At 37.2% G+C, this 14,758-nt stretch overlaps 2 protein-coding genes across 2 annotated transcripts; both read left to right on the forward strand.

Annotated features, from left to right (window-relative positions):
- Positions 1-104: 104 nt before the first annotated feature.
- Positions 105-2,324, forward strand: LOC126783742 (carbonic anhydrase 2-like). Its single transcript, XM_050509262.1, has 9 exons — positions 105-162; positions 377-442; positions 744-887; positions 985-1,033; positions 1,143-1,259; positions 1,367-1,420; positions 1,525-1,610; positions 1,722-1,809; positions 1,919-2,324. The coding sequence occupies exons 2-9, from the start codon at positions 399-401 to the stop codon at positions 2,108-2,110; spliced, it is 774 nt and encodes a 257-aa protein (XP_050365219.1). The 5' UTR covers positions 105-162; positions 377-398; the 3' UTR covers positions 2,111-2,324.
- A 2,064-nt stretch (positions 2,325-4,388) lies between these two features.
- Positions 4,389-6,501, forward strand: LOC126783737 (SKP1-interacting partner 15). Its single transcript, XM_050509256.1, has 2 exons — positions 4,389-5,582; positions 6,443-6,501. Exon 1 carries the CDS (start codon positions 4,478-4,480, stop codon positions 5,546-5,548), a length of 1,071 nt encoding a protein of 356 aa, XP_050365213.1. The 5' UTR covers positions 4,389-4,477; the 3' UTR covers positions 5,549-5,582; positions 6,443-6,501.
- The last annotated feature ends 8,257 nt before the right edge of the window (positions 6,502-14,758 follow it).

Genomic DNA, 14,758 nt, shown 5'->3' on the forward strand with positions numbered 1-14,758 from the left:
CCACCTCAAAGAGGAAAATCTCTCCATGTAATTGAAGAATAGTACGTAATTACTGTAGGTAGCTGGTGTATAAATAGTCCCTTAATTGGCTGCAAAGATGCACAAATCCGATCGCTCTTATTTAACATTCAATCTTTCATAGAGAAGCATAATCCTTCAAACGTACGTATGATTATATTTCTTTCTGGTTACTTGATTAGTAGATAGAGAAAGCAACTGTCTATATGTTCGTTTACAATCAACATGTTACTCTTTTGCTTGGTTAATTTTCATAGTACGCATGCATTCTAAATCGTATTTGCAATTAGAGATCAAATAATCAATTGTAGTGACAAATTTTAGTATTTCCGTTTCCCTCATCTCTTCCTCCTTGCAGAAAAACTGAGAGAGTAGACGAAATGGCTAGCCAGTTGGCAATTCATCGGTTGAACAAGTTTCTCAGGTATACCTAGCTAGGGCATGCATGCCGGGATTGCCAGCTACAATAAGCATTTTCGATATATTACTTAATTAAGTTGACATGAGATATAGTATCTTTGTATTCATAGCTAGAAACCGCATTAAAACTGGCCTAAATGTTTTCGTGGATCTACTAGAACTAGAACGAATGGTGATCGACCGAAATTATTATTTCAGATCATTAAATGAACCAATTAATGGTTTACTATTGATCGAGCATAGATTTATCTTAGACTAGTAAACTTGGTAGACTATTAAACTTTACTACTTTTGGTTGCGTTCAGTGAGAAGGAAGACTTGGATGCAGTCGCTGCTGCCAAGATTGACAAGCTAATTGCTGAATTGCAAATAAAGCCTGTTGATCATCATTTCGATCCAGTTCAAAGGATCATAGATGGCTTCATGGACTTCAAGATCCACAAATTCGAGTAAGTAATGCATCTATGCATCTTCAAGTAAACACTACATTTCTGATCTCTAGCTATATACAGATATTTATACAATCCTTTCGTGCTTATCTTGCAGCAAATGCCCATATCTGTTCGACCAGCTTGCCTTAGGACAATGGCCCAAAGTATGATATTATCAGCGGTTTACTGGCTAGTAGATTAAGCCAGCCTTAATAATATGATTGAAGTGATCATCAACAACTTGATTGATGTTTAAAATATACTTGAATGCAGTTTCTGGTGTTTGGATGCTCAGACTCTCGAGTGAGCCCCTCTATTATCCTTAACTTCCAACCAGGGGAGGCCTTCATGGTCCGCAACATTGCTAGCTTGGTTCCTGCATTTGACCAGGTACTTAATTACTGTAGTCTCTAAACTGATCGAGTTATTAATCACTCATAAAATCAGTCGTAAAGAATATGTATGTACTCATCTTAATTCGTTATATGAATTCACAGCTAAGATACTCAGGAACGGGAGCAATCATAGAATATGCTGTAACCCATCTTCAGGTAAGAATTGCAATACGATTTCAATATATCTATTGACTATGCGTGTTTATCATCAAACTATGTATTGATGTTTGCTAGCTGACAATAAGAAGAAAATTCTGTAGGTGGAGAACATTTTGGTTATTGGGCATAGTAGCTGTGGTGGGATAAAGAGGCTTATGGAGCATCCAGAAGATGGCAGTGTTCCCTTGTAAGTCTATCATTAGTGTAGCAATCTTGTTTTTCACAGTTAATTTATTCGTCGGCGACGTTCTTAATGGCGTCTAATTTCTTGATTCACCGATCTTACTGAAATTTGCAGTGACTTCATAGATGACTGGGTTAACATTGCCGTAGAGGCCAAGAATAAAGTTAAAGCACAAGGAAAAGGGAATGATGCTTGTGCTAGGGTAAGATATATATATATATATATATATATATATATATCATTCTAGCTAATATGAATCTCTTTGTAATAGCTCTACGATTACCATCCATAACCGGAGCAAATAATTGCAGGAAGCTGTCAATGTGTCTCTAGCAAACCTGTTAACTTATCCTTACGTTCGGAAGGCGTCATTGGAAAGGAAGCTAGCACTTAGAGGTGGTTACTACGACTTCGTTAATGGTGTTTTCGAGCTGTGGGAGAAACACGACTCTCACATTTCACTCCCCATGATCATACCGTCACATCCTATTAATAGTACTTAACGTACTTTGCTATGTACACGTACTTTTGATTTTTGAAGTCCAATTATGTGTGTATCTGCATCTTTGTATTGAATAAGTGACGCTAAAATAAAGCAAATGAACGTACTACTAGCTGGTGCTAGTGGTACTGGTTCACAGTTATGTATGTTATATTATCAAATTTCTGGCCAATGATTATGTAATATTGCTTGCAGTTGAACTACTGGAATTTTAATTTCAATGCCTCCATGCATCCTCGCGGTTAACTAGAAGAATATGTATACTAATTAATTAAGAACAATAACAACTAAATTATTCGAACACAACCCTAAATCGCTGCATGAGTTAGGATCATGTTATCAGAGGCGGCATTATCAACCACAATGCCGAACACGGTCTCGATACTCCAATTCAGCAATCAAGACTCTATTGATAGAACATTTACCTTTCTCTAATGATCAGGAAGGATAGTGAAATTAATAATTCTCTTATGCAAATTCGAAGTGTCCTTTGTGAAATTAAATGAGTCCTCTAATCATAATTGGACCGTTCTTAATTAAGGCATCAGTGGTAAGTGGAACCCTATTGTTAGTCATGAGAAATTATTATATATATTCGTCATATATTTCACGTGACGTACTTCTTTAATATTATTGGTCCATTTTTTACTGTGATTGTTTTTAATTGATTCTTATATGTAAATACATTTTTGTTATTTTCACCAAGTGCATGTTAATCATATCATGTCGTAATATGATTAGATAAATATATTATATGACAGTGATGATGTGGCGGGTACACATAATAATTACTATGTTTGATGATAAACGCGCATAGTCAATAAACTCCCTGATTTTTTCCTTTCCAGACAAATAAATATGGCTAGGAATCCTAGGAACATGAAACTGAGAATTTATCTCTAACTAGCTAGCTATCATCCTAGCACGGGCAAGCTTATGTTTATCAAAGAAGTGCTAGCATTTCTTTGATGGGATGTATGCGTGACACTACCTGCATTAGCATTACATGTGAGTCCCTTGTTATCATTCTGTAGCTCATGAAAGAGCGAGCATAAGTCCGCGGACAATATTTGCATTTCGCTCTCGGTTTCACCACCTTTATACCATGTAAGTTCTTCAACTCCACAAAGTGCAACCCAAACTTCCGACTAGCTCATTCTACCTCTATACAACTTCTTCATCACTGCTTGGTGGATCTGTACTCTGAGTAATTGGTGTAAAAGACCGCGCCGTGGAGGAGGCATGATGAGGCGTGTTTCACTTGTAGGACTTCTCACGGTATAGGCTCACTTAAGTACCAGGTGAAGAGTGGTGGACCTAGGAATCCAACATTGGGTGGACTTAACTTTATAACTAAAAAATTTGCGGCAGTACTAGAGGAGTTTATTAATTGAAATAAAGAAAGATAAACATAATTACGGTAGTGATGTAAGAGCTAATCATTCAAATACAACAAAATACAAGAGTTAACTCTACGGTTTGATAAATTTTCAATCTTCTACTAGAACATGTTACATGCGCTGCTATATACACATAAATAAACCAATGAATGCCTTACCTTAGATATTATCCTATCTTAAGTCATTTACTCCAATGTTTACAATTGAAATTAAAGAAACTCAATGAGACAAAATGCAAGAGAGAAAGAGAGCGAGATTGAGGTCAAGAGAAAGAGTGACAAGTTCACTAGTCCGTCATTGCAATAGGCACCATCATGATCGACCAAAGAGAGTAATGGCTTTTTTTGTCAAATATGTAAGATCATTTGTACATTATTAATATTACGAATATAAACTAAAACTCTAGAAGCCCAACTATACATACATATAATATAGTAAAAGATTCTTTTTTTTTTTCCAAAATGTGGGCGGACTTGAGTCCACCTTATCATACGCTTAGTCCGCCCCTCCAGTTGAATGGGTAGGGGTCTGCATTCTGCAATAATATACATTGGCTATACTATGTAAATAACAATTCGCATAAACAATGGATTGAAATCAAAACCCATATATCGAGGTTGAAACTAAAAGAAAATTCGAACTAAAAAATAGAAACGACCCGTTTGAGGTGTTCTAAGTCTGGTTTTGTACGTGTGTTTTTTATTTTTATTAACTTATGTCACCGACTCAGTTATTATGCCTTGTCCGGTCGCTCTCAACTTGTGTTGTCAGTATGACGAGAAGTAACATAATTTAGGTGAAAAAATAAAAAGAAAGTGAAAAGAAAAGAAAAGAAGGTTCTCTGGACTCTGTTTCACTCCGGCCCGGCGGACACAAAAATAGAAACCAAGTCAACCAAGGTCTTCATCTCATCTCTCCTCTCTCACTCTCCCTATTCCGATCCTGTCCTCCTCCTCCTCCGGCCATCCATGGAGTCTCTCCCCCACGACGCCCTCCACCACATCTTCTCCCTCCTCCCCCTCCGCCAGATCATCATCTGCCGCTGCGTCAGCAAACACCTCCACTCTCTCCTCACCTCCCCCTCCCACTCTCCTCCCCTCCCCCTCCTCGCCCTCCGCCCCCACCACCACCACCTCTCCTCCTCCCCTCCTTCCCTCCACGTCTTCGACCCCTCCCTCCGCCGCTGGCTCCGCCTCCCCCTCGACTTCCTCCTCCCCTTCCGCTCCCCCCACCCCGTCGCCGCCTCCTCCTCCGGCCTCCTCTTCCTCTGGGCCGACTCCCCCTCCTCCTCCAAGTCCCTCCTCCTCTGCAACCCCCTCACCCGCCTCTTCCGCCCCCTCCCCCCTCTCGGCTCCGCCTGGTCCCGCCACGGCTCCGTCCTCGTTGACTCCTCCTCCTCCGACGTCATGGTCCTCACCGAGCTCGCCGCCCTCTACTTCTCCCCCTCCTCCCCCTCCCCCTCCAATAAATGGCTCAAATTCTCCTCCAACCTCCCCTCCAAGCCCCGCAGCCCCATCCTCACTTCCCACTCCGTCTTCGCCCTCTGCGACGTCGGCTCGCCGTGGCGCAGCCAGTGGAAGCTCTTCTGTTGCACCATCTCCAAGCTCCGGAGCTCCCAGACCTGGACCACGCTCGACAAGCCGGCATGGGGGGACGTTTTCGACATCTTGAAACGGCCGAGGTTGGTGAAGGGCAACGCCGGCAAGATACTGATGGTTGGGGGACTGAAGTCTTCGTTCTCGCTCAACTCGGTGTGCTCGACGATTCTGATACTGAGGCTGGACTTGGAGAGCTGGGAGTGGGACGAGGCGGGGCGGATGCCCGTGGAGATGTTTAAGTGTTTTCAGGAGTGTAGTAAGTTCAAGGTGTTTGGTGGCGGCGACAGGGTGTGTTTTTCGGCCAAGAGGTTGGGGAAGTTGGCTTTGTGGGATAATGTTGGAGGGAAAGGAGAGTGGCAGTGGATTGAGGGTCTTCCTGGGGGTGGTGATGGGCTTTGCAGGGGCTTTGTTTTCGAAGCCAGGCTCACTCCGTTACCTTGATCAGTCCGGTGATGGTTTGATGCTCATTTTAGAGGTTGGTATTTGTTTACTGAAAGAGAAAAACACTCCCATTGTTGTTGTTGTTGTTGTTGTTGTTGTTTTATTGTCATTGAATTCGAGAAGCTCTTGTATTGTTATTTGAATTTCGTTTAATGCAAATGGTTGTTACTTCACTTGTATGTTTTCTATATTAGCTCCATTTTAGGTCTCAGCTATTAGTGTCATGTACTCTGTTTCCCTTTGCGCTGAAACCAAGGTGAATGACCTAGCTTTAGTGTTGAGAAACATTCAAGATGAGAAAAATACATATTGATAAAAATGTCACATTAGGACAAGCTAAGTCTACTACTAGCGATCAATCCTTTCGTATGTATAATCTTTATTCAATGTTAGTGCATCTTAAACTTATAGTGCATTATTATAGGTCTGCTCGTCACTGCTTATTTAAACTGGCATCCTAGTTTTATTGAATCAGTCAAATTGGATAGGTTCAGGATGATATAACCATAGAGGCGAGGAGTGTAAATCTTCATGCAGACTTGTGTAAAATGTTGCAACTAGGTTCTGCATCAATAAGTTGTGCAACTCTTTTCTTGGTCGTGACCTGTCGTAAGAAAAATATGTCCACTAGTAAATTTAATTCCTTCCCTAGCATGGTTAACATGGGATAACGGAGGGAAAACTAAGTCTCATATCAGATATCGCTGGGAAGATCTTAACTTAACATTTAGACTTAGGACCCAATATATCTAATAATAGAATAAGTTGTGTAACTCTTTTCCTGGAAACCTGGAAGCTGAATAATATGATGATCAGAATTGTATGTTTTTGTGTTGCCATGAATTGTTGGGTTTCATCCCCACATGCTAAACTCAGACCATCCTGCAGACACAGGCAATTATACTATAATTTGGTCAAGTTAGCCTGTTTCTCCTCTGGAAGGAGTCCTGCTTCAATTTAATGGCTATCCATGACTGCATTTGGTACACAGTACAGTTTATATAATAAACCTATTTGATTGAATTTCTTTTAGTGCACATCTACACAATATTATGTCTCAGCAAATGGTTGCGAAGTTGTTACATGTATGTATTCTGTATTAGCTTAACTTTTTGTCTCATCAGCTATTAGCTTTAATACTGTGCTTTTCTTTTATGCAATTAGCTTGGCGAATGACCTAACTGTAGCTGTGCGAAACATTTAAGTAAATAAGACTTATGAAAGAAGAAATTCATGTTGCTAAAATTAGTTAACTTTATATTCTACTTCTGTTCAGTGTGTCTTCGCTAATAATGATTTATCCTTTAATTCCCTGCTGTGTTTACACAACGTCTATGCACTTTAAATCTGTAAGTGCATGAGTGTGGGCTTGTTATTAGTTTTAACTTTCAACAAAGGTTGCAGCATCCTAGAGCCCTAGTAGGAATGCTATCAATCCACCTCACCTACGCTAGATTCAACCAGCATCCGTGTTTCATTGATTGAGTCAAATTAGATAGGTTGTGAATGTTATGTAGCCACTGTATTTAGGAGTTTAGTTCTTATGCAGAATATAGAGCACCTATTTAAATTGGTCTGTTTTTCTATGTCATTATCACTTTTTTGCGATGGAGCTATAGACTGTCAGATTCAGTGCTTGTCTGAAGTCTGATTCTCGAGTTGTGCCGTAAGGTGCCTTACTTTGCAGTAGTTGATGGAGTGACAATTGTGTTTCTCACATAATTCCCTGAAATCTTATATAGATATGTGCTACAGTTGTTAAGGATACTTAAGTGAGGCTTTAGTTAGTATTCAGATGCTAATTGAAGCAGCATTTGGGAGGCCATGGGTCATAATAGATGGTATTGAAGTTGCCCCAACTCAATATAGTTATGTTTTTTTAATGACACTGCAGTTATGTGAGTTGGTATTAGGTAAATGGTTGTGCGCCATCATCACAATCTAATATACTAGTGGACATGATGCTAATATTGGGAGAAACTGGATTGGAATGGCTAAAATCTGGTGCATAATTTTTTCTTTTCTGAATGTAGCACTTATAAAATGTTTGAACTCAATGTGCAAATGATAGAACATGTTTTTTTTTTTTTTGCTCTTGTTTAACTGTGAGTTTATGAGTGTGGTCTTATGCTTTGTATTCTTCATTCATCTACTTGATGTACCCACTGAATGGATTACGACTCTTCACGATGGATTATCAGAATTTCTGCTTATGAACTGATAAAGCATTTTGATATCAGAGCCCGTGTGTTTGGTTTGTCTTTTCTCTGTAGTATGTTATGGTCCTTGCTTTGAGATTTATTTTTGTAAGTAAAATGGGTATAGAACTAGTGTAGAATTGTATTCCTTGATCAACCAGTCTACCAAACCTCGGGTAGATAACAAACACCACACAACATGCTATGAGCTCCCATGAGAATTCTGACCTCCTTCACCTCAAAAATGCAGCTCCCATTAGCTGGTTCATCTTTCATTTGGTGAAAGTTCATTGGTATAGCTAATATAGATTGTTAAGAAGAAATATACATGGCTAGGTTAGGCGACTCTATAGAGCACGAATATGTTTCCTCAGCTTCAATGTTATTTGCTGTTCTGCCGTTTTTTATTACTTTATTTGGATAACATAATGCCGTAAGAATGCTGGTAACATCAATTACATCATGTCAAACTCAGGTTCCAGCTTATAATGAACAAGTCACTGATCCAACATGCTATGCAGCTTCTATAACCTGCCTCTTCTTTCTTTTGGCATGAGTTCACCGGGATAGTCTATGACATATGGCTAGGTTAGGTGATTCTACAGCCCCGTTTTATTACCTCAGGTTTAACTTCAACTGTAGGTATCTCTTGTTCATTGGTAATCTACTGATACATATTCTGATTATGCAAAACTCTGTAGATTTTAAATTACTAGGGACCCTCTCATTCTAGTTATTAAAAGGAGTATTCAATTATGATCTGAGCTGCTCAATTTCTTTACAATTGTTCATCTTAATTCTATAAGAATCTCAGTTGTTATCAAGATATGTAATTCGGGTTTTCCACTTTTGCCTATACTTGTAACTTGGGATTCATCGTGATCATCCTGGATTCGTCTTGCAGTCTTTCTGGTTGTTCAAACTGATTGAATGGATTGGTATGTATATTTGACTTATAGTTGTCATTTTATTGCATCAATCGAAAGCCTCAGGCTCTATACTACTGTATCAATTGAGTCAATAGTTCCCGACCCTCTAACTAATCTGCCATACTAATCCAACTTCACACTTGATAAAATCAGTTCGTCACCATCAATCGTTGATAACTTGATATGCAGCTCTCCATTGGTTATTATAACTATGCTTTGCTATCTATGAATCTTTTGCCTTCTTCGCTTTCAATCTTTAATTTGCCTGTAATTCCATGACCATCTTTTGAGATTCTAAAGTCATGGATGACACGTTTACTAACTTGAAATGGAACTCATCAGGAATGAGACGGAATTTTGGATGTGGAGATTTCAATTATATTGAACTGTTTACTTACAACATGAAATTATAACATAAACAATATTAGTTACGAATAATGTTGTTTATTTATTATCGAAATCAGAATTAAAATTAATTTGATAACTGAAATACCCCTATATATCTATGAAGTTGTTTGAGGATGAACGAATCGATTGGATAGGGTTCACTGACGTCACCTTAAAAATTTTGCAATTCCAATAGACGACTTAAGCTAAAGTCGAGCAAGAAACATGGTAATGTCAACGTCATACTTGAAAAATAGTAAGCAGAAAACATAGTCAAAATAGATTGACTAATTAAAAGTCCGTAGCAACAAAATCTTGCATATCAGATCGGGCGGAGCCTTAGCCTAAGGCTAAAACATTTGCTTACTTGAGAATGGAATAATGTTACGTTTCCATCTCCAAAATTCTCTCAAAAAATAGATACAAGTGCTAAAAATGGCATGGGTTTCTTGGATGTGGAACATGCATCAAGGTCAATTCTGGTAATACAACGTCATAGACGATTATTGAATCACGTTAAGTATGCGTGTCCCATGGAATTTTTTTATTTTTGAATCTTTTATCAGCAAATAGTGCTGCATCAGAGTAATAAATTTCAACTCAAATAAATGAGTACGTAGACCTTGGGATTATCATTTATAGACATGAGTTTAAGAAAACTCAAACATTCAAATAACAGTCGCGATGACGACGCATCCATAAGAAATGATGGATGTATAAGTTTCGAATAATCGAAACTATTCAAGTATGTAACCGGAATTAGAAAGGTTGTGATGTATATGGTCACAAAATAATCGATGCATATCGGCGATTCTCATGATTGCACCTAAAACAGCGGTGCACTCAGGCGACCACACGAAATCGATTTCTTCCCTTTAAATAATGATGTAACTCCCCTAGGACCGTCACACGAAAAATGTTGACCAAGAGGGGAATCATATCCTTCTTTGGTCTCATCGGCGTTATAAGAAAGGCCAGAAAAGAAACATAAAGAAGACTAATAACGCCCGATAATTTATATATTTATATATATATATATATATTCAAAAACAACAACTTTAAGAAAAACATACTTGTTGGTCTGCTAAATAGACCGCACTAATTTGAGATTGTCTTCAAATTTATCGTTATGCTAGAAAAGTTGCTAGCTGATGTCCTTTAGTCAGCGAGAGGTCTCGACGCACCTTTCATGGTTGGCGATGCCGCCAATAACCAGTCGGAGCAGATCTTGCAGGTTCGCCAGCGTGGAGCAATCATGGCTCCAAGGCTTGGGCCGTCGTTGTCGTCCTTCGTCGGCTTTGCCGCTACGTGCACAAGGCACAGCGCCGGCGTGCGAGAGCAGTAGTGCAGCTTTGGAGCAGGGGCGGTGCCGTCTGGGGTGACCATTGAAGGTCGAAGGAAAAGGATGGGTGCCTAGAAAAGAGATCTGTGTGCCCATAGCAGATTCGTCCCTATTGTGCTTCTGTTGCCGACAACAAATTGTCGAGAATTGCTTTGAATTTTCCGGCAATGCCAAAAAGAAAAGGCTACCGGAACATGGGATTACAAGACTATGGTTAATTTTCAAGTTGTGGCCTCGTCGCTCAGATACTTTAGAACAAAGTGCATGATAACGTGTTTGAGGAGGAACAAAACGAGAATAATAACGACGTAATGGAACATAACGTAACCCTTTATTAATTAATAATGGGGCCTATTTATAGACATTACATAACCAGAATCCCGTAGGATTCGGAGTCCTAATCTATTACAAAGATGCGAATCTATCTCTAACAGGAAACCTAATAAGACTAAGACACACACAATGGTAGAAAAGTAATTCTCCCGTAACAGAAGTCACTTATTTCCTCTACCAATCAATAGTGCTACTGTGCTACACTAATTTTACCATCAGAACGACATACAAATGTCATTACAACCATTTTTCTTTTCCTTAAACACCCAATAAAACAAATCTAATTCCAACGAATTTTCACTTATCGATCATAAATTATGTAAATAAAAAAATTTGATAATATTATTAGAGAAAGAGAAGATATGGCCTTAAGTATTTCCGTAAAATATATATGTTTGTTTATTTGTGGGTTTTAACAATACTATTTATATATATATATATTCTCAATTTGGGTCAGACAATTTAGAAATATTCTCAATTAAATTAGGGTAGTTTAGGTAACAAAAAATGATATCCGAACTGATAAAGGAGTTGATTCTGATACTCACCTCCCCCCTTGTGTATCAAGTTAGAGGTTTTGGCATGAATCGATTCCTGATCAGGATGTAAGACCCACAATCATTCCAATTCTCATATGTATTATCAAACGACGGAATTCTTTTATCCCGTAATCAATTTTTATATTCTCAATATCATTCCACATTAGTAAAAGTGTCAGGAGTGTTACCTCACACTGGACCAGTTCCACCATCATAGAGTATGCAAGTATCATAATAGGACCATTATTCTCCAAAGTTTTCTCCCTAATTAAGTGAACCTCAATGGAATGGAGAAGGGTCTTATCTATATGGAAAATTTTCAATTGACATCCATGAAAATACATTAGCCTAGTTCCAGTTCTGGATTTTGAAGTGACGTTCTATCTAATCAGTTGGGGTTGCTAGCGGAGGCACTCATGACCTGCGAAGAAAGCAACGCTCGACCAAGTTTTCGATTACATAGCAACTTTACATTCTTGATGGGTATGAGCGATTGATACTAGCAAATTTTTTTCTCGTGTGGGAAACAAGTATTTGGTTATTTGGCGCTTGATAACACTCGCACCACTAGTATGAGTATGTCACACTTCCTTTGAATATTATGGGCGTAGCATCATTTTGCTTTTGCCCTTTCGAGTTTGGCTTTTGCATTAGTTACTGCAGCATGCATATGAAGGTTCCAAAACACCTGATCGATGAAGTCACCAATGGTTTGTGTGCTGAAAGATATATACTTTGCCAAACCATCCTATTGATTGGTACATTTTTTTGGCGGAATTGGCTCACTAAATTTGTTTGAAACGAATTGCTTTAGCTTGCATGACAGAGGCAAAACCAATGGGAGTAGCATCTCCAGCTTGCATTAGCATTATGATTTGGGTTAATTCCTCATGTGGTACTTGAAGTATGGCTACTTGGACAATTTGGTACCTGAAGTTCTCATTTGTAAGCCATTTTGGTAACTCTATCAATTTTGATCATATTTTTAAGGTTATTTTCGTCATTCTAGCCCTAAACTCATTAAATTCACATTTTTCTTCATTTTTTCCTATAATTGTGGCTTATTTGGAGATAATTAAATTGATATATCTACTCAATTTAGCATCTACTTCTCATATATTAAAAATAAATTTTTTTCTTAATATACTTATTGTATCCTAATTATTTTTTGTAAAGGAAATAAATTGCCTTTATGTAATTGTATTTTTATTAAAATATATATTTTAAATTACTTATAATTAAAATTAATTTAGATTGATAGCTACATTATGAAAAATTATATACATAAATCATCACAGATACGAAGTGGATGAGTTATCAAATTTTTAGTGATAATTTAAAGGCAATTTGAAGGTATTATGAAAAAAATGAAGTAAAGTAGAGATAAGATGACGGAAATAACTCTGAAAAATATGGTCAAAATTAACATAAGTACCAAAATGACCTAAATTTGAGAACTTTAGGTACTAAATTGTCCGTTTTCATACATCAAGTACCAAATTGTCCAAGTAGCCAAACATCAGATATCATAGGAGGAATTTATCCTTCTTTATAACAAATCCAACGTAACCTTTTCCGATTAAAGAAAGGACACCATCAAAGTTTATCTAAATTAAGAGAAAGATTCACTATCAAATGTCTAAACCATTGTGTCTCGATCAGCTTGATAGACATACTCGGATTCTACGAAAATGATACCTGAAATCATGTTTCGCTACTAATATGATGATAAAAGTCATTTTTAAATCTTTTTTTTTCATGGAGTTGTTACAAAAAAAAAACATGACACGTTGATACAAGAAATGAACTAAATGACTAATTTATCCTTTTTCTTTTGTTAAATTTTTTTTGTACTTTTCATTCTCGTTTCTTTTTTCTTCTAAAATTGAGAATCTGAGACCTAAGAAATCAAATGATAAAGAGAGATTTTAAATACACACTCTATATCTCTTAATACAAATCCCGTTATTTTAATTTTTACATAATTTGATTTAAGTAGGTTAAATGACCATAATAGGCATATTATTATTAAAAACTTGTTATGGGAGAATTATTGGTCTACTCTTGTGTATGTCTTAGCCTTATTAGGTTTCATGTTAGAAATAGATTCGCATCTATGTAATATATTAAGACTCTGAATCATTGATGGGACGCGCGAGCGTCACATAATTAACCATGTAAAATGTCATCGTTAGTATAGAATAAACAGAGATCGTCCAGTCCAGATAATTGAAGGGAACTCTAAATTTTTAGTGTTAACAAATAATGGGGGGTTTGAGATTGATTATTAACTACTAAAATAAAACCTAAATTACTATTTACATGTTCGACTTCTCTTTACCAAACTAAACTAAATTCACCAATGCACCACATAATTACAGTTTGGTTCTATCATGCATTCTAATTCATCTGATTACATACTTTTAGACACCAATACAATTAGAGTCTTAAGAGAACATCTAATCATGCAGGATTTCTATTGACATTTAGGTTGACTTAGGGCCTCACCTAAATTGCATGTAATCAAGTTTAACAACACTTAGGGTAGAAATCAAACAAGATTACATTTAAGCACCAAATCTTTGTTGGAGACATGCTTCACTGTGGCGTCACTCACCATGGGGTACATGTAAATTTCTAGAATTTCTCACTTTAATTAACACAAACAAAACCTACTTAGGGCATGATTCGATTTGTGTCAATATGGATGATGAAGATAGCGCTCAAATACAATTTTAGGAACTGCATTCAAGCACTAAATTCGTATACACATATCTGAAAATAATCTAAGAGCAAGTAAAAGAAGAGTAGAACACAACAATAGAAATACACACTTCAATAATTATAAAAACATAGATTCGGCATAGTCTCAAAAACATATAAATACAATCTGAAAATTCTAAAATAAATACAAAACCAATACTTCCACATAAACAATAAACTACAATCTTCATAGACAAAGAATTGTAGATTAACACAAATAAGCGAAACCATGGAAATGAGTTGCGAGAATCACACGTTGTACGAACCTTAGAGGTACGGCTGCAATAGGTGAAACTTGGTGGAGATGATGATGGTTTTGGGGTGAACGGCTTGAGTGATTTGTGAGGGAAGTTTTATGGTGGTGTTTTGGTAGAGTTTAAGCTCTTAAATGCTAAGGAGAAGTGATTATTTTTCTTTGTGAATGATGTGCTATTTATAGAAGAGTTTTGGCTCTTTGAATATTATAGCTTGGACTTTTTCTCCTCAATTTCTTTCACTTATTTTTGTCACTGGTGGGTGCAATCTCCTTTGATAAATTTCTTATTTTTCTCATTCTTAGGTGTCTCATTCTTTCTCTCTTGCATTATCTCTTTTTATTCTCTTCCTTTTTCTTTCACTTATTTTTGTCATTGTTGGGTGCAATCTCCTTTGATAAATTCCTTTATTTTCTCATTTTAGGTGTCTCATTCTTTCTCTCTTGCATTATCTCTTTTTATTCT

Source organism: Argentina anserina, chromosome 2, assembly GCF_933775445.1.
Source record: "Argentina anserina chromosome 2, drPotAnse1.1, whole genome shotgun sequence".
Lineage (NCBI taxonomy): Eukaryota > Viridiplantae > Streptophyta > Magnoliopsida > Rosales > Rosaceae > Argentina > Argentina anserina.